At 34.9% G+C, this 27,836-nt stretch overlaps 7 protein-coding genes and 2 non-coding genes across 10 annotated transcripts; 4 read left to right on the top strand and 5 right to left on the bottom strand.

Annotated features, from left to right (window-relative positions):
* Positions 1 to 1,287: 1,287 nt before the first annotated feature.
* LOC104746505 (cyclin-dependent protein kinase inhibitor SMR13) lies at positions 1,288 to 2,082 on the bottom strand. Its single transcript, XR_015581611.1, has one exon. It is a non-coding gene; the product is annotated as a cyclin-dependent protein kinase inhibitor SMR13 (transcript).
* Positions 2,083 to 3,112: 1,030 nt separating this feature from the next.
* Positions 3,113 to 4,062, top strand: LOC147926496 (large ribosomal subunit protein eL22z). Its single transcript, XM_087488112.1, has one exon. It carries the CDS (start codon positions 3,519 to 3,521, stop codon positions 3,891 to 3,893), a length of 375 nt encoding a protein of 124 aa, XP_087344238.1. The 5' UTR covers positions 3,113 to 3,518; the 3' UTR covers positions 3,894 to 4,062.
* Positions 4,063 to 5,926: 1,864 nt separating this feature from the next.
* LOC104748379 (uncharacterized) lies at positions 5,927 to 7,598 on the bottom strand. The gene is made up of 2 exons (XM_087488111.1): positions 7,395 to 7,598; positions 5,927 to 7,110 (listed from the first exon to the last, which is right to left on the bottom strand). Exons 1-2 carry the CDS (start codon positions 7,406 to 7,408, stop codon positions 6,252 to 6,254), a joined length of 873 nt encoding a protein of 290 aa, XP_087344237.1. The 5' UTR covers positions 7,409 to 7,598; the 3' UTR covers positions 5,927 to 6,251.
* A 152-nt stretch (positions 7,599 to 7,750) lies between these two features.
* Positions 7,751 to 7,832, top strand: TRNAS-GCU (transfer RNA serine (anticodon GCU)). Its single transcript has one exon. It is a non-coding gene; the product is annotated as a tRNA-Ser (tRNA).
* A 3,411-nt stretch (positions 7,833 to 11,243) lies between these two features.
* Positions 11,244 to 13,257, top strand: LOC104746503 (zinc finger protein WIP4). The gene is made up of 2 exons (XM_019237410.2): positions 11,244 to 11,919; positions 12,768 to 13,257. The coding sequence occupies exons 1-2, from the start codon at positions 11,290 to 11,292 to the stop codon at positions 13,188 to 13,190; spliced, it is 1,053 nt and encodes a 350-aa protein (XP_019092955.2). The 5' UTR covers positions 11,244 to 11,289; the 3' UTR covers positions 13,191 to 13,257.
* A 262-nt stretch (positions 13,258 to 13,519) lies between these two features.
* On the top strand, positions 13,520 to 16,975 carry LOC104746502 (zinc transporter ZTP29). 2 transcript variants are annotated; one of them, XM_010467996.3, is made up of 12 exons: positions 13,520 to 13,972; positions 14,297 to 14,355; positions 14,676 to 14,768; positions 14,872 to 14,961; positions 15,054 to 15,135; positions 15,492 to 15,547; positions 15,681 to 15,737; positions 15,961 to 16,001; positions 16,098 to 16,165; positions 16,282 to 16,338; positions 16,434 to 16,551; positions 16,781 to 16,975. In XM_010467996.3, the coding sequence occupies exons 1-12, from the start codon at positions 13,909 to 13,911 to the stop codon at positions 16,824 to 16,826; spliced, it is 831 nt and encodes a 276-aa protein (XP_010466298.1). In that variant the 5' UTR covers positions 13,520 to 13,908; the 3' UTR covers positions 16,827 to 16,975. The 2 variants fall into 2 exon arrangements, with proteins under 2 accessions (XP_010466298.1, XP_087344236.1); XM_087488110.1 differs by having other exon boundaries at positions 14,864 to 14,961.
* Positions 16,976 to 17,884: 909 nt separating this feature from the next.
* Positions 17,885 to 20,675, bottom strand: LOC104746501 (serine/threonine-protein kinase Nek6-like). Its single transcript, XM_010467995.3, has 12 exons — positions 20,100 to 20,675; positions 19,933 to 19,999; positions 19,757 to 19,822; positions 19,634 to 19,677; positions 19,511 to 19,556; positions 19,340 to 19,420; positions 19,158 to 19,250; positions 19,002 to 19,083; positions 18,874 to 18,923; positions 18,710 to 18,783; positions 18,585 to 18,636; positions 17,885 to 18,485 (listed from the first exon to the last, which is right to left on the bottom strand). The coding sequence occupies exons 1-12, from the start codon at positions 20,216 to 20,218 to the stop codon at positions 17,973 to 17,975; spliced, it is 1,287 nt and encodes a 428-aa protein (XP_010466297.2). The 5' UTR covers positions 20,219 to 20,675; the 3' UTR covers positions 17,885 to 17,972.
* Positions 20,676 to 22,780: 2,105 nt separating this feature from the next.
* Positions 22,781 to 23,312, bottom strand: LOC104746500 (uncharacterized). Its single transcript, XM_010467993.2, has one exon. The coding sequence runs from the start codon at positions 23,297 to 23,299 to the stop codon at positions 22,862 to 22,864; it is 438 nt and encodes a 145-aa protein (XP_010466295.1). The 5' UTR covers positions 23,300 to 23,312; the 3' UTR covers positions 22,781 to 22,861.
* A 426-nt stretch (positions 23,313 to 23,738) lies between these two features.
* LOC104746499 (AP2-like ethylene-responsive transcription factor PLT1) lies at positions 23,739 to 26,932 on the bottom strand. Its single transcript, XM_010467990.3, has 9 exons — positions 26,568 to 26,932; positions 26,035 to 26,476; positions 25,861 to 25,943; positions 25,732 to 25,740; positions 25,539 to 25,627; positions 25,376 to 25,449; positions 25,227 to 25,277; positions 25,038 to 25,114; positions 23,739 to 24,853 (listed from the first exon to the last, which is right to left on the bottom strand). Exons 1-9 carry the CDS (start codon positions 26,683 to 26,685, stop codon positions 24,072 to 24,074), a joined length of 1,725 nt encoding a protein of 574 aa, XP_010466292.1. The 5' UTR covers positions 26,686 to 26,932; the 3' UTR covers positions 23,739 to 24,071.
* Positions 26,933 to 27,836: the final 904 nt, after the last annotated feature.

Raw genomic sequence — 27,836 nt, 5'->3', positions numbered from 1 at the left:
AAAAAAAAAAAAAAGATAGATTTTTGGACCTATTGGCTTAGAAATTCCTTGTTTACTTTATGGAGTTTCGTTCTGCACATTTCTAATTTAATTAGAACTAATTCAAGGTCACTTTTGAATTTGATTACTTTAACCCTTGCATATGGATTTGTATTCCAAGTAAGACGTAAAATGGTCGAGAATAATTTTTTCTGTTTTTCTAAAAAGAATGATCATTTCTGTATTATCGATGATGTGATAAAGATGTGTTTTTAACTTTTTTTATGAAAAAAACTATAGATGAAAAGAAAAAAAGAGAGAAAGAAAATAATGAGAAAAGCCGCACGAGTCGCTTCATTGGATTCCCTTGGCGGATGTTATCCTCTCTGGCCTCGACACTGTGGCCATCCCCACTAACTCTTCACATATTTCTCCTCTCTTTGCTTTCACTAATATTATAACATATCTTATATTTTCTAATTAGTGAACATTAAGTTTACATGTTTGAAGTTAAAAGAAGTGGAACAAAAAGATGCATTGAATAACAGTTTCTATGGACACTAAACTTTGAAATATTATATATTTGGAATTAGATTTTAGAAAACGATTGATGGTGGGATTTGATTAGTGATATCATCCCCCATTAATTATATATTACTTACACAATTAAAAAAAATGTGCATCTCATAAACTATATACTTTTTTAATTGACAGAGAGAAGGTAATAGTTTATTTAGAATTAGAAGTGTGTGCACACATATGCATATAAAAATTTACTTTTATATTATATAGTTGCTGAAGATTGACTTGGTAAAATTAATTTATGCTCCTTTCTATGCGGTGTTAATGTTATTGGACCTAAACTCAGTGCGAAGGTCCATGTAGAAAGTGATTGTTTCTCAATCAAATATATAATTTTGTATAAATATCTGCATATATATATATATATATATATATATATGTCTAAGATCAAGAACTTCCTGATTAAAAACGACTAACTAAGAAGTAGTACTTCACTTAACCGAACTTTTACGGTCAAGTGAACTAGGATCATGTACAAACGATCGATCAAAGCAAATAATGAACGAACACATTAGGTGAAACCAAAAGAAAAACTCAATCCACATCAAAATTACAATAACTGACAAAGCTAATAATAATAGGCCAGAAATTAAAGTCAGTAGAGGAACCTAACACATAGCACTTAGAAAAAAGTGAAGCAAGAAAAGTATTAAATAATTAAAGGGGTGGTAATGGTATCAATTATAGTTTAAATCATAGTTGATTTCTGATATACCCTACCACAAAAACTCAAACCGACTTAATTCAAATCATCCCAAAAAAACAAGCGCCAAAATAATGATAAAAAAAAAAAACAAAATAGGAAAAAAACATCTCATGAATTTACCAAAATGAAAATAACAAAAAACATCACACGAAATATTATAAAATACTCTTCGTTATTGTATTAACAAAATCAAAGAGATGAATTTTTGATCAGCTTCTTATACTACTTTCTCTATCAAATCCTAACCAACAAAAAAAAAAAGAAAAAGCTAATTAATAACTTAAAAAGTTGTTCATCGATCGTGTGCGTTGACGAAGAAGAGCTCTATCTCCGGAGGAGCAAAGAAAACGATCTGCCTCCTTCGTAACACGCTATTCTGTGTGACCCTTTGCTTCTTAGGCGCCGGTGGACACGTCAGCATCTCTGGTATCCTACACTTCTGAGCTTTGGGAGTACAACAACCGCCGCCGCCGCCTGGTGAAGAAGCTAGCACCGCCGGGGAGGGAGAGGGAGGAGAAAACGAAGTCGTTGAGGAAGAACACGTAGACACAACACTAGATGCAGATGTTTGATCAAGAGTTGTACTTGTGTTGTTGTGTTGTTGAAGTTGTTTCTTGAAATGGCTTCTCGTGAGTACCTTATCAGCTCGATTTGGTTTTCTTGCTTTTTTTGATGCCATCTTTAGACCTTAATCAAGAGGGGTTTTCTCAAAAGGGAAAAGAGATAGTAAGATGGTTATTATTTTCTTTTTCTTTGCAAGGTTAGGTGAGAGACATGGAGAGAGAGAAGAGGAGACGAGAGTCGTTGCTTACTTGCCTACGTAGCATATATAGTATGAAAATACGAGTCAAAAACTTAGTGGGAGTGTCACTTTAAAGTTTCTAAATTTTGACTATCAAAAGTTTTTCACTGAGTCGAACAGAAAAAGGAAAAGAAAAAAAGTGATAGATTGATCTTTAAAAAGGTGAAAAGAGTATTCTCTTTAAGGATCAAGATAAATGCGTGTAATAACTATGTAAGTCTGACCACATAATAATGGGTACTAAATATAGTTTTATTTGCAATTTTAAAGACTATGAGCATTAACAAGAGGTTGCCCAAGTGGTAATATCAAAGAAAGATGTGCCAATGATATAATGAAAACTATGAGTTTTTAATACAAAATTAATTGACGCGATAAATATATTTATCCATATCATTTACATAGTATAATTATTTTTTTAGGATTAATTTCAGATATAGGATCCTAATAATACCACTAGAACAATAAAACATGGATATTTTTTGTAAGGTAACATACATGACGTCAAAAGGTCAAGTTAACAGTAGTGCCGGTGCACAGATAAAACAAGGATATCTCTGTATATGGTAACATACATGATGTCATAACTTCAGATTAACAGTGGTGGTGCTGGCTGGTGCACATACTTGAGCCCTTTCACAATTCACATGGTGACTGTAACTTTTGGAAATAACTAGTAAAAAGGTTCCAATTTAATACATTTATAATTGGTGTCGGACGAGAGAGAGAGTCTTCTCACACTGAGTGAAGGCCCCCAAATTGGTTAAATATTATTTGGATTTGGATGCACATATGACCCGACAACGACAAACCGAGAAAATTGACCTTCTTTGCCCATTTCTCTTTATTAATTGTTTTCACTTTTTGAGTAGATGAGGTTACTATTAACTCGTTTTCTCTCACTCTCTGCCGTCCAAATAGTTTTGAGACTAAAACGGCAAATTACTACTGGTCACATAAAACTTTCATAACCTTATTTTCTATCTTACGCTAAACCAAATCAAGAACATCTATTTTTAAAAAATATTTGAAGACTAAAAAACAAAACATGGAGTATTACATTACATTACACTGCATAAGAAAAGGAATACAGTTTATATAAAAATATAAAAATGGAATAGAGGGAAAATAGAAGAAAAATAATAAGATAAAAAAAGTTAACACAAACTTTGATGTAAGAGGAAAATCACGTGGGCTGACATGCAAATTCAATGTAATACAAAGGATAAACTACTTATACGGTTCTATGTACGCCCGCCAACTAACTATTTTCTGATTTTAGTTGAGGTTGTTGTACGAATTTTACTATAAGTATCATTTATGCAATACTTTTTTTCGTTCTTTGAAATCTTGAATTTTTAAAAAGATGAATTAAAAACTTTAGACGCCGCTCGTCTCTTCAGAGAGTTTCACCTTCTAGGGTTTGTTTCAAGAGAAGGGTTGGGAAAAATGAGTCGTGGAAGTGCAGCTGTTGCCAAGGGAAAGAAGAAGGGAGTTTCCTTCTCCATTGATTGTTCCAAGCCTGTGGATGACAAGATCATGGAGATTGCTTCCCTTGAGAAGTTCCTTCAGGAGAGGATCAAGGTCGGTGGCAAAGCTGGTGCTCTTGGTGATTCAGTCACTATCACCCGTGAGAAGAGCAAGATCACTGTCACTTCTGATGGCCAATTCTCCAAGAGGTATTTGAAGTACTTGACAAAGAAGTACTTGAAGAAGCACAATGTGAGAGATTGGCTCAGAGTGATTGCAGCGAACAAGGACCGTAATCTCTATGAGTTGAGGTACTTCAACATTGCTGAGAACGAGGGAGAGGAGGAAGACTAAAAACCCAGTTTGGTTTAGAAGTATACTCTATTCCATGTTTCTGCTTTTTGGTTTCTACTCGGTACTGAATACAATTTGTCTTTGCCCTTCTGTCTTTTTTTGTCAGATGTTATTTAGTTTTGTTCAAGTTAACTCTCGTTGGTTATCTTATCTTTACTTTGAGCTCGTATGGATAATCTTTTTTAAAAAAAAAAAAAAAAAAAAAAAAAAAAAAAAAAAAACTTTAGAACCCTTTTTTTATAAACACAAAAAAAAAAAGTACGAACATATTGATGCGCGATTGGTTATTGTCATGGGATCCTAAACATAGGATTCACAATGCAAGTGGCATTCCGATAAGTCTTTGGTTTCACACTTGATAAACGAATTACAAAAAGTTCTTAGCAATTAGAATATTCATATAAAAGTTTCATATCAAACTAATTAAATGTGTTACACAAAATAGCTATCGAAACTCTTTTAGAGAGGGCATAGAATATTGGGAGATTATTAAACAACAAGACTACATGTCATAACTCTTTTTGTTTCAGTTTAAGCTTTCATTACCATCGGTGCTTGGAGAAATTGTATAACTCACCTTCGTCCTTCGGCCACCCACATTACCTATAACTCTTCCATTATAGCATATTCACACATCAAAAATGATTAGAGTTCTTTTTTGTTTGTAGACTTTTCAAAATTTAACCAATGATTAGCTTTTCGCAGCTATTTGAAAATATATTATTATTTCAATTATTTCAAATTCGTGGCCGCTATTAAGTATTTACAATGACTTTTGGTATTGTTCAACTCTTAAACATTTTCAATTAAAAAAAAAAAAAAGATTCCCCTTCAATGTTAAGCGTCCACCAGGGTGCAACGTTTGGTACAATCACACTAATATATGGTGTGATAACGCGAAAGTAGGTCATGAACCGTGAATTTCTAATGGATATCCCGTCACAAAGCATACTTGAGAGAACCATCTTTAAATACTTTTCTAATAATTTGTATTTTTATAGTCTCTAAAGTTGGTGATGATATATATCTCCAAAGTCCATCTTTCGATCTCCAACGTCCAAAGACAAAAGGCTACAACTATGTAAGTGAGCTTCAATCCGTTGTGTCACCCATTACTAATTGGCAAAAGGTTCAAATGGGTGTTTCTGTTATCATCTTCATTGGACTTAGAGTGGTTCTCTTTTGGATATTAAGCTTAGTAATATGAACTATAATGACCTTAAGCTTGCTGCATTATTTCTGAAATATATTTTGGGATTGTATATGCCTGAAATGTAAACGTAACATGAATACATAATCTGTGATCGTAATTTTTGGTTCGAGAATATAAGTTTCGATGTAGTAGGGATTTGGATAAAGTTTGCAATGTAAAAATCATTCTAATCGTATTCACTCACAGTAGACTATTTACAATTACTTCCTATGTTATTATTGTTCAACTTCTTAAACTAATCAACTAAAAAAATCAGACTCCCTCTCAGATGTGTACAAAGATGGCAGAATGATAAAGACATGAGATGCAGTTTAAAATTGGAAAAACCCAAAGTTTCTTCTGCTTGCATAATGATATTTCCAGAATCGTGCTAACAAGTAGTTTGATCTAGCCGTTCATTTTTCTGATATTATTACCTGGTCAGTTTTAGATGTGATAGGCGAAGTGAAAAAAGGGCAAGAAACAATACCTAACAAATAACAACTATTCTACCATTTGTATTATACTGTCTATTGATACATATATGTCCAATGGTTTTGTCCCTACATATAAAATAATGTCTGAAGCATTGTTAAGAGAATCGATTCATACCCTCCCACAAAACCAAAAACAAAACTAACAGTAAGAAAGAACATATATACAGAGTAATGCTCCATACTGTTTTTGTTTTGTCACGAAAGTTAATTATCAATGAAGACAAATTGCTTTTACTAGTCTGTTTAGAAATTACTACAAAGATTCCAAAACGATTCATCTTTTCAAGGTGTCTGACGACCTTGAGACGGTGACGGTATATCAACATGTCCCTGAGACAAGAGTATCAATCAAGATTTCTCTTTCAACAACTTTAGTAAAGCCTTATAATGTTACAATCCAACAAGGGTTCTTACAATAAACAACACGAGTGGATCAAAAGATCATTAAGCACCCATTTGATTCAAAACTTACTTCTATTGATAGCAGGTGCATGAAAAATCTTGACAAATAATACAGCACAACATAATCTAAAAAATGGACAAAACCCCGCTAGTATTCTTGACCAGATAGTACATCAAAACCGGAACCACCAATGCAATCGGAATTGAGATCTTAGGATAACCATTTAGAAGAGGTATGATGGAAAGTACCATGAGAGAGATGTTGTATCACCTTCCTCTTGATAGTGCCTCCTCTAACTCCTCAATCGATGAAGGAAACAATTCTATGTAACGGCTCCCAAGCGTCTTCCTATCCTTAACCATTGCAGCTCGAGACTCTTCCGCATTCCTAAACTCCACAAACGCTTCCCCAGTTGGTCTCCCTTCACCATTAACAGTAACATGAACAGAGTCTTCAGACAGATCAAAGTCTTTGAAGAAGTCAAGTATGTCTTCCTTTCCCGCTGAGAACGGTAATCCTCTCAACCTCAAGATACCCGTATGCTCAAAATTCTCTTTCCCATCATCACTCGACCTAGCCCTCTGCACATGTCTGCTGCGAGGTGGACTTGCACCACTTACCCCGCCTCCACCGCCATTTCCACCTCCACCCCCACCGCCATTGCCGCCACCACCGCCACCCCCACTAGCCATACCATGGACACGTGATTCAGCAACCTCATTAGCAATAGCCTTATAGTACTCTTGTTTAGTACTCCTAAAAACTTCGACATATCTCCTCCCCATGTTCTGCCTGTTCTTATGAAGAGCGAAATCAATCTGGAGGGGATAACCAAGAACGCAAAAGGCTTCACCAGTGAGCTTATTGTTCTTGTGAATAAACAAGACATCAACCACATCTAAACCGTGAAAAAACTCTACAACATCAAGCTCAGCGCAGTCAAAGGGTAAACCACGGAGTCGAACCACAGGAAAAGGAGGAGGTGGAGGAGGAGGAACAAAACCATAAGGGTTATACATAAAGCCAGAACCAGGATGAGGTCCATAGAATGGTCCAGGAGGACCTTGATCAATCATTCTTTGACGCTTAGGTCCCATCTCACGCCCATCAGGACCATCTCCATATCTACAATTCACCACAACTAAAGTTCAAAACTTTCTTGAACAAACAACTTCTTATATCAAAACTAAAGCAAGACTTTTTACACTATACTATTCAGAGAGAGATCACAGGTCAAATAAATTTCCGAAAGAACAAAACAAGTAACATTACCAGAAGATGAAACCGAAGTGATTCAGGATTGAATTTGAAACCATACACAAACGAATACAAATAAACCCTAATTGCGGGGGGAACTAATGAAATCAAAAATCATTGGCGAACAAATCAGAGATAATTATAGGGCTTACCCTCTGTAGAACATTATCTCTCCCTACACTGTGTCGCCTGTTTTTGGATGATCAATTCGATTGGAATTTTCGAGGAGCTTCTTCTTCTTCTTCTTCTTCTTCTCTGAGCCTTCGAATTCGAAATCGTGCCCTTCCAAATCTTTCTTGATTAAAGAAAAAAAAAAAGCGTTACAATTAGAAGGAAAAAAAAAAAAAAAAAAAAAGAGAGAAGGAAAATAAAGGGTATTGGGCTTATAAAGGCTTGGGCTTCTTATTACATTCAAGATAATCTAGTTGGATCAGCCTTCGTGCGAATTTTGTTGTTTCTAAGGATTAATTTACAATATAAATTTAAGTTGAGAACGTAAAATAAAACAGTCGCTTTGGCCGAGTGGTTAAGGCGTGTGCCTGCTAAGTACATGGGGTTTCCCCGCGAGAGTTCGAATCTCTCAGGCGACGTAATTTTTTTTTTTTTTTTTGCTTTTATATTTGTTCCTAAATTACTCAACTAATTTACTGGCGGTAAACTTATAAAATGTGAAAATTCATGTTTTATGCCATGCCATTTATGAAAGAGAATGACCTTTTACACCTTAAATTAACCCTGCGAGTTACAATTTTTATAATATAGTTAAGGTAGTAGATGGCTAGAACGTTAGTTTTTTATTTTCAGTTTTTTCTTTTGTTGGAGGGACTGAGGGAGTATAATTTATTAATTTTAATTATAAAATGTTAGTTATAGAAACACTCTGATAGGGAAAAATAACTTTCAACATGGCAGAGTAGTGAAAACAAATTATTTTAGTAAAACAATAATTAATTTTTATTTAATTATAAATATGGCTATCACGTACCGTACAAATGTGAAACCATCAAAGAATGTATTCGTGATTCACAAATGAGGAAGAAAAAATATTAAAAAATAAAAAAAAAATTGAACATATAAGAGAATGTATTCACCGACGTATACATCTAAAGGATATGTCGATCAATATTTTTTTGGGAAAAATGTTAAATAATTGTAACCGTGCAGACTAATTCATTCAGTTAAGTATAAAATTTTTATAAAACAAGATTTTGAATATAAAAATTACATCATGGCCAATCCCAAAAGCGAATAGTTTAGAAGCACATATATACTATACACATACAGAGTTACAGACATGCACTTTGTATACACACACACATCCAAAGACTTTTACATTGTAAAATATAATAACATTTTAATTAACAAGTGAAATTAACACGAGGTTCGCATATAGATAACAATGTCTGAGAAGAGAGAACAAAGTATACATATAAGACACAGTAGTAGAGAGATTAAAGAACGCACTTATATATGCAGCCTACACAAAAAGGTTCATATACAAATACAAAAATCCACACACACACACTCGTGCTTGCTCGGGAACATGTACTGATTTATTTTATTCTAATCTGATTCGAACCAATAAATAGCAAATCAACATGTTCTATACATTATTTTGACTTACTGGCCCAATCTTTCCGAGTTCATACATTGCGACCAATGCAATTTCTTTTCAAACCCACTAATTTTGACCCCATTCGTCTTACAATGTCGCATCTTACTACGACAACATTTTGATATTGTTAAGATCAGTTTCTAATTTTCTATGCATGAGAAACTACCAATATGTCATAAGAAACAACAATTTAATCAAGAATATCCTTTAACAGGAACAAAAGAAAATCATTTCTAATAGTAAAGAAAAAAGTTACTTGCTTGGTCGTAGAACTATATTTCTATATAACCAAATCTTCTTGATCAAATCCAAAAATAAATTTTAGAATCCGCCGCCCATATATTAAAGAAGATCATAAACCAGTATATGCACCCGATCATGGTTTCGACCAATAAAACAAAGCCACTAGCTAGGTTAACGTAATTTTATTACATAGAAATATCTTATAGTACTAAAATAGCCTGTAGACACACTAAACTAGTAAACTCTATGACTAAATATACTAATATTTTCACCATTTTTTAGAACATTGGCCATTCACGTGTGCTGATGTGCATATGATATACCCGCAAAGGACTGTATAGAGCCTATAGACCTCAACAAATTAGGCCATCTTATCAGTGGTTATAGACTTGTAGTTTCCGGTATTCTTACTACTCAAGGTATATAATTAACATCTAATTTAATTCATAATTAACATATATAATTAAAAAGATAGGGGAATTTGCAACAAGATAGCTTATTTAATTAGTGAATAAAGTTAAATAGCTCAATATTTATATATATATATATATATAAAGGCATATTTTAAATATAAAATACTAGGTTTAGACTTTAGAGTATTATTTTCAAAATATCATCAAATTTTTAAATTAAAAAAGGCCACATTCCCTAGTATTTTACATCCAAAAACTAGTGTTTAAAACAAAGGAATGCCATAATTTTGAAAACTACACATACATAGTTTTTTGGATCGTTGAAAAATTATAATAATGAGAAGTTGGATCTTCTCATTATGAACTAGCTTCTTAAATTAGGCCATAATGAGAAAATAGGGTTTTTGATGCTAGACTATGGATGCATGAAGTAAGCTAGCTTCTAAAATTACCTGAACATTAAAATTAAGGGTTTAAACATCCACCAACATCGGAACATATAACTTCGTCAGCTTTTACCTTTTTCTTTGTATAAATTTATTTATTAACTTTTTTTAAAAAATAGTCGACGATATTCATTACTAACTAGTATACGTTATGTTAATTAATTAAATAAAGATTTGGGGTTTCCAAGTAATATGTTTCTGAAGCCGAGCCGACATAGAGATGAGGCCACCAACGCAAGTGCTGTCCTGGATCACGACCATCTCTTTTTCCAACGCGATCAAACTCCCCACAAAACCAAAATGTTTATCATCTGGATTCTATGCTTCATCTCTCTCTATCTTTCTCTACATACATTTTATATTTCAATTTTAGACATTAAAGGAGACAAACTTTTATCCTTGATTGTCGATCTTGTCCATTTTTTTTATCCTTTCCATACTATGTTTTGTCTATTGTACTGTTTCATTGCTCAGTTAAAAAGCTGTTATCGGTAGGGATTGGTATCAAAACTCAAACTAATCAAACCAACAACAAGAGTTACAAGACATATGAACTATTTATACAACATTGAACCTAAAGATGATTCGTATAAATTTGATTTGATTAGTGATCTTAATCAGTAGATTTAAAAGACGCATGCCTATATCTATTTTAATCAAATTTTTATAAATATGTATATAGGTTAATTTCATATGATGTTTAAATATTTTTTTTTTTTGGACAACCGATTAAATCTAGTAATCATTCTAATATATTTAGATGGTTTCTCCCCCCCTTTTTTTGGACTACCCAGAGGTTTTTGGCCTTTGGCTATCCCTTTAAGCTATGGAGTCATGGAGCAAAACATGTATTATTTACCAACAGCAAAATCTATACCCCGAACTTTAAGGCACACTCCCTTCAGAGTATATTGTGGTACACCATATTTCCGGGTTTTAGCCCCGATCTTATATAGTTTGTGACAATAGTAATACTCTCCCTTGCTTATATGGTTATTTTGTTTCATAAAGATTTAATAATTGACTTTATTTTAATAAATACGTGCGTGCACTTCGAGTCCCAAGATAGTAAGTTTTCTTTTCCCTTCTTCAAACGTTCTCCTTGTTTCTTTTCTACCTACTATCTTCTCCGTACCCTTTTCTATCAATTATCATATGCTATTTTCCACCGCTTTGTCACATCACAACACTCATCTATATAATACACATGCCTGTATATACCCACTCATACAGACATCCACATATACATGCATATCTAGCTTTCACTGGTTTCTTTAACATAAACCCCATCATCTAGAGATATTTTGCCTTCTCCCTCTCTCTGTCTTTAATGTCTGATCCAGCTTGCATTTTCAACAATGGATACGTCGACTACTATGACTATAGCTTTAACTATTCCACTTCTCTCTCACGCATCTACAACTCTCATGGCAACTTCTACTACCCTCACCATACCACAAACCCAAACATCAACACAAATCATCATAACCCTACTTCACCTGACTCTCCTCCACTTAGAGAAGCTCTCCCTCTCCTTAGCTTAAGCCCCATCCATAAGCATCAAGAACCTATTGTTGATCACCAGCGTGAGTACTATTTCATGGAGACGGCAGAAACCTCTTCTAATTCAAACTTTCTTGATCATGATCTTGATCAACGCCAAGAAACCCATCATCATGATGTAACCGTCGATCTTCATTTAGGGTTACCAAACCTCGGTGATGGTGGAAGCAGCAGCAGCGATGTGGTCCTTGATTCCACCGACGACCAAGAGCATCATCAAGATCAAGGAGTAGAATTTACTCTTGCTTCTGATCATGATGATGGTCATGGTGGCTTACAAAGGGGTAATCATCTTCATCACTTTTGGATCCCTACTCCTTCTCAGATTCTGATGGGTCCTACACAGTTCACTTGTCCTCTATGCTTCAAGACCTTCAACAGATACAACAACATGCAAGTAAGGATATATTAATTCATCTAATAAACCTAACTTTATTTAGTTGCTAGCTACTTGCCCTAGAATGATTTTCAACTTTTTGACTTTTTTTCTTGTTCTTGAAAATGGATCTTAATTCATACACTTTTCTTATTTTTCTTCTAAATAAAAATTATCGGTGTGTTTCTTTTTATATAAAATCTTCATCATGAGAAAATCTTTAGTACAGACTACGACTTTTTCAAAATAATTATTACTATTAGAACTTGAGAAGAACTTTTTATTTGATGGTACAAGTCATCAGCTGTACGATGGATTGATGGCTATGAAAAGATCAACTAAAATCAATCAATAGGTTTTAAAATCAAGAAGATCTTCTTTAGCCAACAGTCTTTTTATCATACTGACTCTTTCAAACCCTAAAATATATATGATCAGTCTTTCTCTACCATTTGTATTGCCTCTCTTGATTTTTGCGCAGTTCTACTACCCAACACTCATTACCCTAAAAAGTAAAAGAAAGAGAGGATGATAAATGTCTTGCAGATTGTTCTATACCTCTTTAAATCTTCACACTAGCTATATCATAGATAATTAGATATGATATTTTTATTCCTAGTGACCCTAATCACACAGTTTTAGATCTTTCTTTTCTTACAACGCCTGGGACATTTCCTTTATTTTTATTATAAAGATCATTAGTTTTGAAAAGAAAAAAAGAAGAATTTAATTATTACCGTCTGACAACAGCCTGTTTCAAGATTAGTTTGGATGCTAACCTGAAATGTCCTTTTGATCATAAAATCAAATATAAATGATTAAACGCAAACAAACATATGTACTAATATTATGATGAAAATGTTTATTAGATGCACATGTGGGGACATGGCTCACAATACAGAAAAGGACCGGAGTCGCTAAGAGGGACACAACCAACGGCGATGCTGAAGCTGCCTTGCTACTGCTGTGCACCGGGGTGCAAAAACAACATAGACCACCCAAGGGCAAGGCCGCTCAAGGATTTCCGTACGCTTCAGACACATTACAAGAGGAAGCACGGAGTGAGGCCCTTTGCTTGTCGTAGATGTGGGAAGTCTTTTGCGGTCAAAGGAGATTGGAGGACACACGAGAAGAACTGCGGGAAGCTATGGTATTGCTCATGTGGGTCAGATTTCAAGCACAAGAGGTCTCTTAAAGACCATGTCAAGGCCTTTGGGAATGGTCATGTCCCTTGTTGTGGAATTGATCATGAGGACGAGGAGGCTGCTTCTGATGTCGAGCAGCAAGAATGATCATGTTGTTGTTGTCTCGTGCATTAATTGCATGCTATTTGCTTTTGTATCTTCTTCTTTAATTGCTTCTTTTTTTTTTGGGGATTAATTAGCTAAGTATTAATTATTAAGCTTACTGTATTTTGAGGTCTTTGTTAAAGTTTTTAGAACGTGTCTTATTTAATTAATCTAAGTTTCTGGTATAAATCCTCTTTATCAACACTTTAAAGGGACTTAATGTTACTAAACAAAAAATTCGATCCTTTTCATAAGTTCACCTAAAAGTTGAGGAAGGTTTTGTAATTTGTTTTGCAAATTAAAATTGGGTAGATGGTGCACCGGGTTAAACCGACCCGAGAAAAATACGGGTCGAGACAGACCATTTAGGGGGATTGGGGAACATGGAGAAGAGACTGGTAGGTAGAAAATGAGAAGCAAAGGTCAGGTCAGGGATAAATAATCATCTAACATGTTTGCTTCACTAGGCTAAGAATTTTGCACAGAGCAGCAAAGGCTATGAATTAGGGTTTCAAAATTCGATTATTAAAGCTATTATTATCTCTTCCTTCGGTTTTAGATATTCTTCTCCTCCTCCTTCGTCTCCCCCGTCTGCTATATACACACCAACCGTTTTCTCAAAGTCCACTTTAGAAATTTACCTTTGGTTGTGGATTTTTTGTTTATACAACTGAGACGCGATAAGGCTAGCTTTCACAAATCGTATTCAGATAACACAGCGATGGATTCTCAGATGCTCGTTGCGCTTGGTTTATCCCTCGTTGGTGGATTAAGTACTTCTTTAGGTTTGTATTTCCCACTTCCCTGGAATTGCGAATATTTCTTCTTCTGAATTGCTGATTGTTTTTAGATTAGTGTTTTGGTCTTGTAGAATCAGGATTAGTGTTTGCCTTTGTTTTAGTGTAGGATCAAATTTGTTCTGGTATGTTGTTTTACATATGTGCAGTGATGCTGCTACCAAATGCGATGCTAATCTTGTTCTCAATACGTTGCTACTTCATTTGATTTATATTTTGGTGTCGTAACTGAACATTAGGAATTGTAGATCCTTTTCAATGTGAAAATTTCAAGTTGCTTTGGTTTAATCGAGTTTCATGTTGCTTTCGTAGGTGCTCTTTTCGTAGTTCTTAGTGAGACTCCCAATATGAAGATGCTTGGACTTCTACAGGTGAAGTTGACACGCTACATCTAATTTCCATTCTTAAAAGTCCCTATATATTATTCCCTATCCTCTCATACATGAGGCGTTCAGTTTTCTGGTAAAGCAGGGTTCTCGTAGTTTTAGGGAGCCATTGGTGGAGTTTCATTAACTGCTACATTCTCATTTTCATATTGCATCACTGCTATATTCTCTTGTTGTCAAGTTTTATAGGGTTGCTAGTGACTAGAGTTTTGTTCCCGTACCGACCATTCTTTTGTACAAAGTTTTTAACTTGGGTCCATATTTGGTGGAGTTACTTATCTGATGATTTTAAATCCTTTCTACAGGGTTTTGCAGCAGGTCTAATGTTAAGCATATCGTTCCTGGATTTGGCTCATAATGCTATAAACTCTATTGGGTTCTTAAAAGCTAATCTCTGGGTTAGTACTTCTCTCCATCTGGCTACTTCAGTGGTTTTTTATTCGAATATTGTCTCTCTTTTTTTTTTCACACTGAAAGTAATATAGTTTTCTAGTGATGCAGTTTTTCGGTGGTGTGATATTCTTTGCGTGTATTGCCAAATTCATACCTGAACCAACTGTTGGTCCCTCTACTGACTCGAAACGAAGAAAGGCAAGACTGGTTTTTCTTTTTATACGAATTGTTCTTCAAAGGCTTTCTGGTTCTATAGTATCATGAAATTTTGGCATATTTGTTGATAACAGAAAAATGGAGACGACGGAGGTAAGGACATGATGAAGAAGAAGCGCAAGCAAGTTATGTTTAGTGGAATTATTACGGCTATTGGTATACTAACTTTCACTACCATCTCTTTAATTTGTTAAATCATTTGTTATCCGAGTTTGTCTAGTTTAATATATGTAATCTGTTGGCTAGATGTTTCTATAGTGACTCCTCAAAATTATTGCATCAATGTAATTGAACTTCATTCTATGCACAAACACCTAGAGTGGACGTGCAACATTAAGCTCTTATGTTTAGCAAGCTAGTCAATATGAATGTGACATACCTAATGATCTGTGTGATTGTTCAATCATGAAGTATCACATTTGTTGGACTTCTATAAATTTTCATGCTTTAGATGCTGTGTTTTTATTTTAACTCTTCATGTATTTCTCATCTTATTTTTCTTTGAACTATAGGCATAAGCTTGCACAATTTCCCAGAAGGGATGGCTGTATTTCTCGGATCAATTAAGGTGAGGGTTGAGGAACAAGATGACCACAAAATTTCAGGGAGCATGCATTACTAATGATCTCTATACTCTCTGATGACTTGCATCATCAACGTATTGATATCTATCTTTGCTTGTTGTATTCTCTACTTCACAGGGCATGCGAGTTGGTGTTAATCTGGCTTTGGCAATCGCTCTACACAACATTCCCGAGGTACAAATTCTGTAACCATTGTAAATAATTGAAGCTTATTACTGACTTACCAATTTCTTCTTATTAGAGGAAACCTAGAAAGAAAAAGTCTCACTTTTCTTGCCGTGTTTCCTGTTTGACAGTCTGTTTTGCTCTAAACTAATCTTAAAGACGGTAAACAACTAAATTATTGATTTCTCTGATTTAACATGCTTCTTTTGCTGCTATGGTGTGATGTTTTCAGGGTGTTGCAGTTGCACTTCCTATTTACTTTGCAACCGAGAGGTAACATCATGGCTTGTTATTAGGATAGGATGTATGCAGTTCATTATATACCCCTGTGGTTTTATTCATCCCAAATTGATGTTATGCATGTAACAGCAAATGGCAGGCATTCAAGTTGGCAACACTCTCTGGTTTAGCTGAGCCTCTAGGTGTAATTATCGTGGGTAAGTTGCATCGGTCTCTTTGCTCATGTTGCTTCTTCTGTACAAGTAACTATTCTCCTAAGAGTTTTGAGTGAGTATCATAAATTCTGGTTTGATCCATCTTCCTTATGATGCAGCCTATCTTTTCCCTAGAAGCTTAAGTCCAGAAATCCTTGAAGGTTTGTTGGGAGCAGGTAAGTAGAAATTCTGCAGCAAATCGATACTTTAAAATTATAATCATTGGACATATAAAGCGTATCGATGCAAAAATGTGCTTTATATGATGCAGTTGGTGGAATCATGGCTTTCCTAACGTTGCACGAAATGCTTCCTTTGGCATTTGATTATGCGGGACAAAAACAAGCTGTGAAGGCTGTGTTTTTTGGCATGGCATGTATGTCGGCGAGGTTAGTATTTTCAGACACGTGACACCTGATATTCATAAGTTTACTTGCTGTAAAAACATAAGTGCGATCTTGAAATAGAGCTTGCATCCTATAGGATTAGAGTTCAACCTAATAGTTTGAAGATGCTTTTTCGTAATCATTTGTTGACATAATTGACGAGGAATTTGTGATAGTGATGTGTAGTATAGTTTATGATTATGATGTGTTTGTCTATGTGGTTTTGTTGCAGTCTTTACTTTCTGGAGCTGAGTTTGCCTGACACAATGAGCTTGTAAGGTTAATGATGTCATATGCAATAATTGCCTCCCCAAAGAGATAAAGCAGTCTCTGGAGTGAAAAGTAGTCTCGTTTGTATCTGTAAAGACTGAAATCTGTAAACAATGAGTATTCATTTTTAATTTAAAGGAATAATAATCTTTCTTAACATCTACTTTTTACAGTATTCACATCATTCAACCTTTCTAGCTCTTTCAATTTATGCAAATGTCACTCTTAGTCTCTGATTTGTTTAAGTATATCACCACACAAAAAAAACTAGTCACTGTATGAATTTTTTTTTTTGTCTCATCACAATCTAATCTTTCTTTTCTTAAAAAATCCATGGACCAAATATGTTTTTGCAAAACGTAAGAGATAGAGGTTCTTTCTTTTTAATTCGAGACCAATTCAAATTTCAAACTATTTCGAGAAATTTATGGCTTTAGTTTATTTTTGCCATTTTCATTCCTAAATTTAGCAACAAAAATTAGAAAATTCTTTGAATACTCCTGTCTTGCTAATTAGTGGCAGACCTTGAAGATCTCTCACCTTCTCCTTCCATATGTTATTAGATATAAATACCTGCACAACCTTCACCTTCAAGGCATCACATCAAAAAAAACACAAAAAAAAACAAAAAAAAATAAAACATAAACAACAATAAAAAAGGAACAAAACAAAAAAAAAACAAGAAATCATGGAGATGAAGAACGTCAACAACATGTTTGTGGCCCTATTTATCTCGGCCGTGTTAGTGAGCTCAGTCACCGCGGCTACAATGGAGTCTCCAGCACCATCACCAGGTGGTTCCTCCGGTGCCGACGTAGCTTTCCCAGTGGTTGGCTCCATCGTTGCTGCATCACTCTCCGCCTTCTTGGCTCTTCTCTTGCAGTAAAAAGGAAGACAAGAGTCCTTGATCGATGAGAAGGAGATATATAACAAAACTCATTTTTTGTTCTGATTTTGTTCCTTAGAATCTATGACAAATAACCCATTTTGATGTATTATCTCATTGTGTAACTTATTACACGAATATTTATGAGTGTATGATAATAATAACACTATTTCTATCAAATTTTATGAATCTGATCAAAAACTTTCATTGCTTTTTCGATTAATGTCTTTAATACACAAAGTGGTGGTTACATGAAAGTTGCATGTGGTTAGTGTTGATTGGTTTCATCATCGTTTTGCTTTCTCTTTACATTCATGAGACTTTTTGTAAGCCAGATCGCGGTTTCTCTTGATGAAACTGTTTCATCTCCAAAAGGTTTCAAGACTCCTTCAAGCTCATCAAACTTCTCTTGCCTAAGTAAACCTGCACAAAGCTCCAACAAAGATTCCAGTGCTTCTGCCCTCTCCTCGCTTTTAGGACTTTTCCTCTGGAACTCTCGTAGCAGCGTTAATGTGCTAATCAATGACATCTCTTGGCTCTTTGCTGGTCTCTCCTTTTCATTTGAAGAAGTACTTGTATCCTTGTTTATCTTTTCTCTTTCCTCTGATTCTTGATTCTGTTTAATGGGTGTTTTTAATGATTTGATCTTGGGAGGGAGACCTGTTCTGTTTTCGTAAGTGTTGTGTTCTGATTTGGATACAACTGGTTTGAAAACTGGAGACAGATTTTGGCATTGTGCAAGATATGGCTGTAAGTGAGGATGTCTTAACAATTCAGCAGCCTATATAGACAGACGTTTTCCATGTAAGAAAGTTAGAAGCAACCATGGAAGTAAAGTTTTTCAAAGAGAAGAAGAAACTAAGGGAACTCATCAACTCACAGTTGGTCTATGTTCAGGGTTCTTGCGCAACATACATTTAATCAGTCTTTTTCTGAAAATAATATTAGAACATTAACACTCAAAAGCTTGTTTTCAGTACTAAAACTAATGTATGTGATACTTACAATGAAGAGGAATACATGACCGGGAGAGGAGAAAGCGAAGAGCGGTTAATCTTGTTGATGAGTCCTGCCATGTCCTGTTTGCAAACAAGAGATCACATTTTTAGAAACTCGAAAGGAACTACAGATTTAATAACACGTCGAAATTGGGGGGAAAAAATTCTTACAGGAGCCTTGAAGGCCGGTTGATGTGCAGCTACTTCAAACATACAACAACCTGTAAAGCCAAAATCTTTATGAGAAACCAAGAACAAGAAATTTTAAAGAAAGTAAAAGTTAGGAATGTGTATTAAACCTAAAGACCAAATATCAGATTTGTAGCCATAAGGTATATCTGCAAGAAGTTCAGGACACATGTAGTTTGGTGTTCCCACCATCTACAAAAACAAGACAATGGTTCAGAAATACTTCGGCCAAAAGTTATAAAATCCCAATGGAATATGAGCATTACCGAGGAAGCAAGATCGTCTTTGCCAAGAAGTTTTGCTAAGCCAAAGTCACCTAATCGAACCTCGTTGTCTTTAGTGAGGAATATGTTGGAGCACTGGAAAATTTTGAATTGCAGTGTTAATGGATGCTCTGTACAATAGAAGCAAAAGAAGCATAGAGAGTAGTAGATCGAAGTTGAGTAACCTTAAGGTCACGGTGAAGAACACGATTGTTATGGAGGTAATCTATTGCCAACAATAACTGCACCATCCATCTACAGAGTTTCTACAGAGAAGAACAAAGCTCATTCTTAGTTAGTTTCAGTATCAATTCATCATTTTTTTAGACCAAATAGATTCTTTAATGAGTACTAACTTCTTCGGATGCAAATACTCCTCTTGACTTCTTTATCATTTGAGTCCTGCATTTACCAAAGTCAATTAAATAAACATCACCAGAGAAACATAGATATGACATACGTAAATAGTTTTGCCTTACATGTCTCCACCCTCGCAGTAACTAGTTACAATGCATACACAATCCTGCATAAACCAATCCAAATCAGAATTTTAAGTAAATTTGCGCTTAAATTACAAGCTTTGAAAAAGAAGAAGATATCACCTTTTCAACCCATGAATCTTTGTATTCCACAATATAAGGACTCTTAAGCTTTGATATTAAACTCATCTGCATCACATAACAAATAAAATATAAACATATTATGATTTTCAAGAATCATCGTTGGATATAATCAAGAATCAAGATCACAAATAAGAAAAGCTTGATAATAAATTAACCTCTTGGATCGCAGCAAGCTTGCATCTCTCTGTTTGTTTAGCCAAACGAATCTTCTTCACCACATACCTACACAAAAAAAAAAAGCCATAGATTTTTTAATCTCTTAAACAAGATCATAACAGCATATGTAGACAAACTACAAAATTGAGATCTTTTAAATACTCACTTTCGTCTCTCTGACTTGTGAATGACAAGAAAAGCAGAACCAAAAGCGCCTCTTCCGATCTGTTCCACGACTTCATAATCATCCATCTTGGAAGCTGTCTCACCTATCTTGTTTGCCATATGAGATCTTCCTTCTGTCGGTTTAAAAGGATCCAACTATCACAAGTTGTAACTGTTCAATGGAGCCTCTAAGTTTCAGGGTATTCATATAAAGCACATGAGCATTAATGAGAGAATCAAGAATTAAAGAATCAGGCAAGAAGAACAAAATAACAAAAACAAAAACAAAAACTGGGACCCTTAAACCAAATCTTGATTTTGAAATATCGTGAAGAAGAAAGTTTCGTAATTTCTTCTTTTGAACAAGATGAGGAGGGAAGATTTGAAGATGAAGCAAAGAAAAGGACCAGAGAGAAAGTGTGAAGATAAATTATATTTATTTTAATTTTTAATTTTGTTTTGGTCAGCAGAGAGGGAAAGTTATTTAAAAGAAAGGAAAATAAAATAGAGGAAGAAGAAATGTTCAATTGACAGGTACCAAAGCAAATTTTGCTTGAGGTTTCAGACTGTTGTTGTTGACATGTTTGTTGTTATCATTACATTTAGTCCCTTTTTTAATTGTTGTTGAGAAGTCTCTTTCTCACTTTTACACTTTTTAACAAACAAAAAACATTCTCTGAGTTGATGTTTTTGTTTTATTATCTTATCACTTGGGTCGTTAAGGGAATTTATCAAATTTAATTCTCTTGAGCGTAGTTTATTTGACCCAAATGTGAATTTCATGACTTTTGATACATAATTGTTTTACCAACCAAAGAAAAATCTATACACTCTCAAGATCTTCTCTTAGTGCTTTGGCTGGACCATATCCTTTACTCTGATGGTTGGACCATATATCTTAACTCTTTTGGTTAGAACTTAGAAGACTCTTTTTGGTTAGAAGTTAGAACAACCAAATAATAAAATATTGTATAGATAATTAGATATGGTCATCAGAATCCAGTCAAACCAACCTGCTTATTGCAAGTAATGAAAAGTACAATACATTTGTTTAACAAGTAGGCTTTTAGTTTTAGGCTTCCTATCCTATGTTCTCTCTCTCGAGCATAATTTTGCGACATTAATAATTCCCCGGTCACACCGTTTCTGCTAGTGTGCTATATGACGTGTGTGCGATCAATGGCCCAAATTTTAATTTAATTTCCCCCAAGCGTTACTGTAAGGCAAAGCCCATCACGGTTCCAATCTTTTAAAAGTCAAATCTAGGAAATCCTCTTTCAGGTTTTTTTGATTAGTTGTTTTTTGTTTCAAGGAATAGTTGTACTTTTGACAATTTCACACAAATTTAAAATACCAGCCCAAATTTTGTATAGAGGTAGACATTTCGGTTTAAGTATTTTGTATAGAGGTAGACATTTCGGTTTAAGTTCGGGTTTGATTCAGTTTGTTGTATTCGGTTTTGGTAAAATTCTAACCAAACTCAACCGAAGTTAGTTTGATTTGGTTTGTGTTCAGGTTGATTTATGTTTGCTTTAGTTTGGTTCTGTTTTAATTCGGTTTAAAAATCAAATAATGTAAAAAAAAAAATGATTCTAGTTTTATAAAGGTTGATTAATCAAATAAATTAGAAAAGCTAGAAAAATAAAATTAACACCTAATATTAAATATAATTAAATCGATATTTCTATTTAGTTAATTTTATATAGAAAAGTTAAAATAAAGTAAAATATAAACCAAATGCGATTGGTAATAGGTAAGATCACATATTTATAATTTTAATAATATTATTAATTAATTTAAGAAACACATCGAGTTATTGGTTTGGTTTGGTTTTAAACCGAACCGAACTGAATTATTTGGGTTGAGAAGAAACATAACCGAATGGTTGGAGTGTAGGATTGGGTTTGGTTTGGGTCAGTTTGAGTTGGTTAGGTTCGGTTTAAATGCCCACCCCTAATTTTGTAAATATAGTAAAAATATTTTCAGACCTTTTCATATCAAATTTAAAGAGGAGTAGAAAAAAAATCATATTCAAAACACAATTTTGACCAAAATAAATTTGACTATTAATTTGTTAGTCTGATGCGGTTTTGACCAATACGATCAGTGTATTTATCATCAGACCCGGCCCACAGGGGAAACAAGTGAAGTCAAGGATTCAGGCTTAAATTTTTAAAAGCTTTTTTCACTTAAACAAAAGTCCTTTTTTATTTTAAAGATATGTATAAGGGCTTTTTTATTTACATGTAAATGACATTTTTTCCTTTTTAGGATAAGTGAAAGGCCTTAAAAAATATCAAGTTATGACCTCTATAGAAAACCTATAATTTTTGTCATAGGTGAAAAAGACACATTTTTAGATTTTTGCGTAGGACCCTCATGAATGTTGGGCCGGCACTGTTTATCATCTTCTAGGAAATGTTAAAATACCTCAAACTAAAAGTAAGATGAAACAACATAGAATATAAACAATATATTGGTTATATAATTTACTCGCTAATATATAAGTTGTAAGTTATATTTCTTAGATCTACATGCGTACGTAATTATATTTAGTCGAGATCAAGATTTGCAATTATCACAACATGAAATCATTGCAGTACAACAAAAGGTTACGTTAAACAAACCGTTAATGTATAACTTCACTCGCATTACGAAAGAGCAAAAACAACATTTGTGATTGAAATATATATAGAAGAAACCTCGGGTTAATTTAGAGACATCAAAGGCATCACATCACTAATGCACTGTGTCTTTAACGCTTCATATCAACCACCACCATGGTCTGGCGGGTGGTGGTGGAGATCTCCTGTAATAGTAGGCTTGGTAAGCTTGAGGAGGAGGAGGGTAGATCGGAGTAGGGGGAAGAGGAAGATCCACAGGTGGAGAATAAAACGGAGTAGGAGGAGGAAGAAGATCAGCTGGAGGAGGATAGATCGGAGATGAATGAGGAGGAAGATCCGCTGGAGGAGAATAGACTGGAGTAGGAGGAGGGGGAAGATCAGCCGGAGGAGAATAGACTGGCGTAGGAGGAGGAGGAAGATCAGCCGGAGGAGAATAGACCGGAGATGGAAGAGGAGAATGTTCCGGTTGGTAGTTAGTGTATGTTTGTAGGAGCTTACGGTTGTTATTGGCTTCACCAAGTGTGATTAGGGTGGCCAAGAGAAAAACTATGGTGAAGGAAAGACCTTGGGACACCATCTTTAATGGTTTTGTTCTTAATTTGTACTCAATGACAATGTTAAGTTCCTAGACATAACTATATATGTTTATATATGTAATTATTCCATTGGAAGCTCTTTTGATTAGAGACTTAATTAGAGGATTCCCACTAACTTTTAACGTTTTATTCTAATGTAGTTCTTAAGTATATGCTGAGCGGCCTTAGCTGTTTGTATTTGCATTTAAATGCCTCTTCTTTGCCTAATTGACGTCTCACCACTAGATGATAGTGAGCTTTCTTAAGTGGTATTAAAATATATATCAAGAGAAAGGTTGTTCTTTTGGGCTTTATACAAGATTAGTTTTATATTATGTGATATATAATAGGTTGATTTGGTGAATGCTTTCCAAACAAATTTAACAAACTATCTTACTAATCTTTGACTTTTTTTTGTCGGCTCGCTTTGGTATACATATAGATAATAATAAAATAAGAAATAGAGAAAATATCTCTATAAACGAATTACAAGTTTGGAAATTAGTCAAAAGGGTTAGCTTTAAACAAAATTTGGGTACCCTTAAACTTAACGAGTACCCATAAAACCCTAACCCTCAAGAACCATTCTGAGAATCATTACCTTAGCCGTAAATATTAAAAGAACCTCTTGCGTCACCTAAATTCTTCTACCAAAGGTCCCTTCTAAATTGATCCTATTACTTCCAAAAGAAGAAAGAAAAAGAAAAATGAAAGTACTGATTAAAATAGTTACTACTAAGACCCTTCCTTGTGACACAAGAAAGAGATCCTTGTTTACTCATTCCACATTGAGAAAACACCACCAGGATTTGACCCCTGGACAGACTCACCGGTCCAACCACTATACCCTCCGGTCCCATCACTGGAAGGCATATCGTAATCTGTTTTAACGGTTGGAAACTCCTCAGCCGATCCAACGGTCGAGCTCGACCCAATACCAATACCGTGGTTCCCAAGAAATGCTGCAGTGTTGTAGCTCCCACTAGAGCCTCCATTGTTATTATTGTTGTCAACGATAGAGGTCGAGACAAGGCCGTGAAGCAGAGCCGGATTGCTATGGAGATACGCGTTGTAGAGCTGCTGGGAGTTCTGGCTCGATTGTTGCTGCAAGTAATTATTGGTCTGTTGATGGAGATGAAGCTGTGTCTGGATATAGCTATGGTGATTAAAAGAGGAGGAATCATGAGCACTGTTGTTGCTGTATTGAGAGATGTCATTGTTCTGAAGAGATAGAAAAGGCTCCAATGGTTGTTGAATGCTTAGAGGGTAAGGTTGAAGCTGAAGCCTTGATGAGCTCGAGCCAGAGCCTGAGCTCGAGCCACCACCGTACTGGAAACTTGAACCAAGGGCTATCATTTCGGCCTCGCGTTTCCTCGAAGATTCAAGAGCTTGAGCTTCTTTAAGCCGCTTAGCTGCACCTCCTCCTATGGGAAGAGTGCTGCTCTCTAGGATGGCTTTGACGTCATACCGGTTGATTTCAAAGTTGGTCACTGCATTAAGTCCTCTAAACTTGATCGCAGCTATATCATAAGCTTCCGCTGCTTCTTCCTCAGTGCCTAAATAAGATTAACCATACCATTCATGTAAGATGATGGTATATATGTACCGCGCTCCGTTTTTTAAGGTTTAATTAACTCCACCGTGAGTTAAATTTATTCTGAACCTATAAATAGTTAAAACGACTCCTTGTGGTTTGCCTACCAAACGTAGTACTCAAAAGTCTAAGAACTAAGTACTTACTAAAAGTTCCCAAGTAGAGGTCTTTGTTTCCGGCGACTCGGCCGATCCTTGCTTGCCATCTTCCATGTTGGTGATGCCTATATATAAATGACAAGTAAAGATGTGTTTTTATTTGGGGGTCAACGTCAAGTAAATATATATTTTTAGTATATGCTTCTTATAAGAAGTATGGTAATATATATTATAAACCTTGTAACTCCTCGATACATTGAGGCGCCTCTTGAAAATCCGCTACTTTTCCTGTGATTTGACGTACGTATAGATAAAGATGTAACTAGATTAGGAATGTTTTCGATTTATATGAAAAATGCCCTACGGAAGAACGCAAAAGAAAACACCTTCTAATAGCAGCCACGAACTCTTGTCTCGTCATGTGCTTCATTTCCTCTACTTCTTTCTCGTAGTTAGTAATCTAATATATATTGTATAATGAATCAAAGATTTGAATCATACACAACTAATAATCAAGAGATGATTGCAATAAAATATGAACCAACATACAGGGAAATTAGTAGTAGTTGAAGGACCCCAGTACTTAAGTGCTGCTAGATCATATGATCTTGCTGCTTTATCTTCTTTGTCATACCCACCTATACCAAGAATTTGGTTTAATTTAGTTTCTTTTAACGACATAATATAATTAATTAGTCCACGAGGATGATAAAGAAAACAAATTCCAATTCGACGTACTCACCCAAGTAAACTGGACGGTTGTTTATATGATTCCCAAGATTTACGCATTAAGAACAAAGAGTGAAGACAAAACATAGTTAGTCTGAGCCAAATGAAAATTAAAAGACAAAACCTTTATTTAATTACTTACCTTGTCTTCCTTTCCTAGACTGCCCTTCCCTTCTACAACTATTATCCCATAGATGAGCCTCATATCGACCAGTCCATCGATGTCTATATATGCACATTTCATCATTACACTTAAATATAGATCACAAAATCATTAAAGAATCAAATAAAAAGAGTGATGAGTCACATATCTAACCTTGTGACACCACGATAGATCGATGTTCGTTGTCCAAAAGTGTCTAATGCACGTCTCGGCGTGGCCGTCTCAACAACGGCTAGTGCTCCACCGCTAGTGTTTTCTCCGGTGGTCTCGGACGGTGAAGCTTTGGCTGCAGCGTTATTACCAGCGGTGGTGGTCCCCATGGACAAAGTGAGTGACTGTAAATTGTGAGCACTTTCTTGAAGCTCATGATAGCTATTGTTGTTAGGAGTGTTGGAGTCACAAGCTGCTACAACGACGTCGTTTGATTGGACGCTAGGCATCAAGCTATTGGTATGGAAGTAGTAATCTGAGTCGTTGTAAGCTACTAGGTGGTCGGATTGGTTTTCGTCCGGTTTGCTCACACCAAGAAAATCGGCCACTTTTGGAACCTGTCCTCCTTCACCTCCTCCACCGTGTGGATTGATCATATTCCACTCTACAAAATTACATTTTGTTATCTTAGTATATAGTTAAACATGAAAAGAGAATCATATGTGTATATATAAATATATATATAGAGGTATTACCTTGTGTTTGAAAAGGGTTGTCCATATGGTCGCTGACCAAGCCAAGGTTGTATTCATGAGGAGGCAAAGAAGAGTTGTTTGGTGAAAGAGGAAAGCCAAGCCAGTTGTTAGAATTCATATTCTTCTTTTCGAGTCAAATTCGTTTGGTTTGTGTTCGGGGTAAGCAATCAATCACTACCACTTTGGTATGATCAATATACCAAGCTCTAAGCCAATCAAAGAAGAAAGGAAGATTCAATAATCAAGGATTGGGGAAAGAGAATTTAATGATCAAGACTACTTTTCAAAGATTGGTAGAAGTATTCTTCAGATTTATATAACCTCTTTCTTTTCCTCTCTCCCTCTCTCTCTCTCTCTCTCTCTCTAAAAAGCTACTCTATGATAAGTTTAGGGTTTTTAACAAAGGAGAAGATACTTGTGAGAGATGAACTTTGTGGAAGACCAGAGAAGTTTTATGGTTGAGAGACCCTTTTAGAATATTATTTGTTGTATAAATAATTATATATGCACTATACATTACTATTGTTTAGAATTATTATATGAACGAGTCCATTTTAAACCAGCATTGATTTTTTTTCTTTTTCTAACACTTTACCAACGTATTCTGTCGGATTTAAATATCGGTGAATATACGACGATATCACTAGCATGGAATATCTGCAATAATAAAGGTGCACGATTGACGTAATTATATGCAACGGGTCTGGCACATGACAGTTTTGTATTTGAAATGTTTTATAAATGCATAAATATATTTGTATACACGCTTGTAAATACCAACACATATAGTATTGGTCCTATTTATTGGATATACATAATATATATCCCAAAGAATCATAGTATTTAACATTTGTTATACGTTTTGAACAAGAACCTCCATTCTGTAAAACTTATCTAAATTACCATAATCTGAATTTCTAATTTGTTATCAGAACGTAATAAACTCTATCCAATTTAATTTCTTTACTATGCTGCTGTTTAGAAGTCCTCATACTATAAGACATTTGGAAAACTAATTTACTTCCATTAATTTATTTCGATAGATATATACAGAAATCGGTAAAATGTGAATAAATTTGATTAGACAAAATGGGCGGTCTATAGTAAGACAAAACCTAAGATTCCAACCGAAAAAATCCAACACTTTACGCAAATTAATTTATCACTCACGATTGAAATTACTTATAATGTTTTTAGAAAAAAAAAAGAAGATTTTAACTCTCTCTCTCGTTTGAGCTTCTCTCTCTAAACCCCACTAGGATCATGGGA

Source organism: Camelina sativa, chromosome 15, assembly GCF_030686135.1.
Source record: "Camelina sativa cultivar CO46 ecotype springtype chromosome 15, ASM3068613v1".
NCBI lineage: Eukaryota > Viridiplantae > Streptophyta > Magnoliopsida > Brassicales > Brassicaceae > Camelina > Camelina sativa.
Note: the sequence above shows the minus strand (reverse complement) of the source record. Positions and strands in the feature narration are given on the sequence as shown.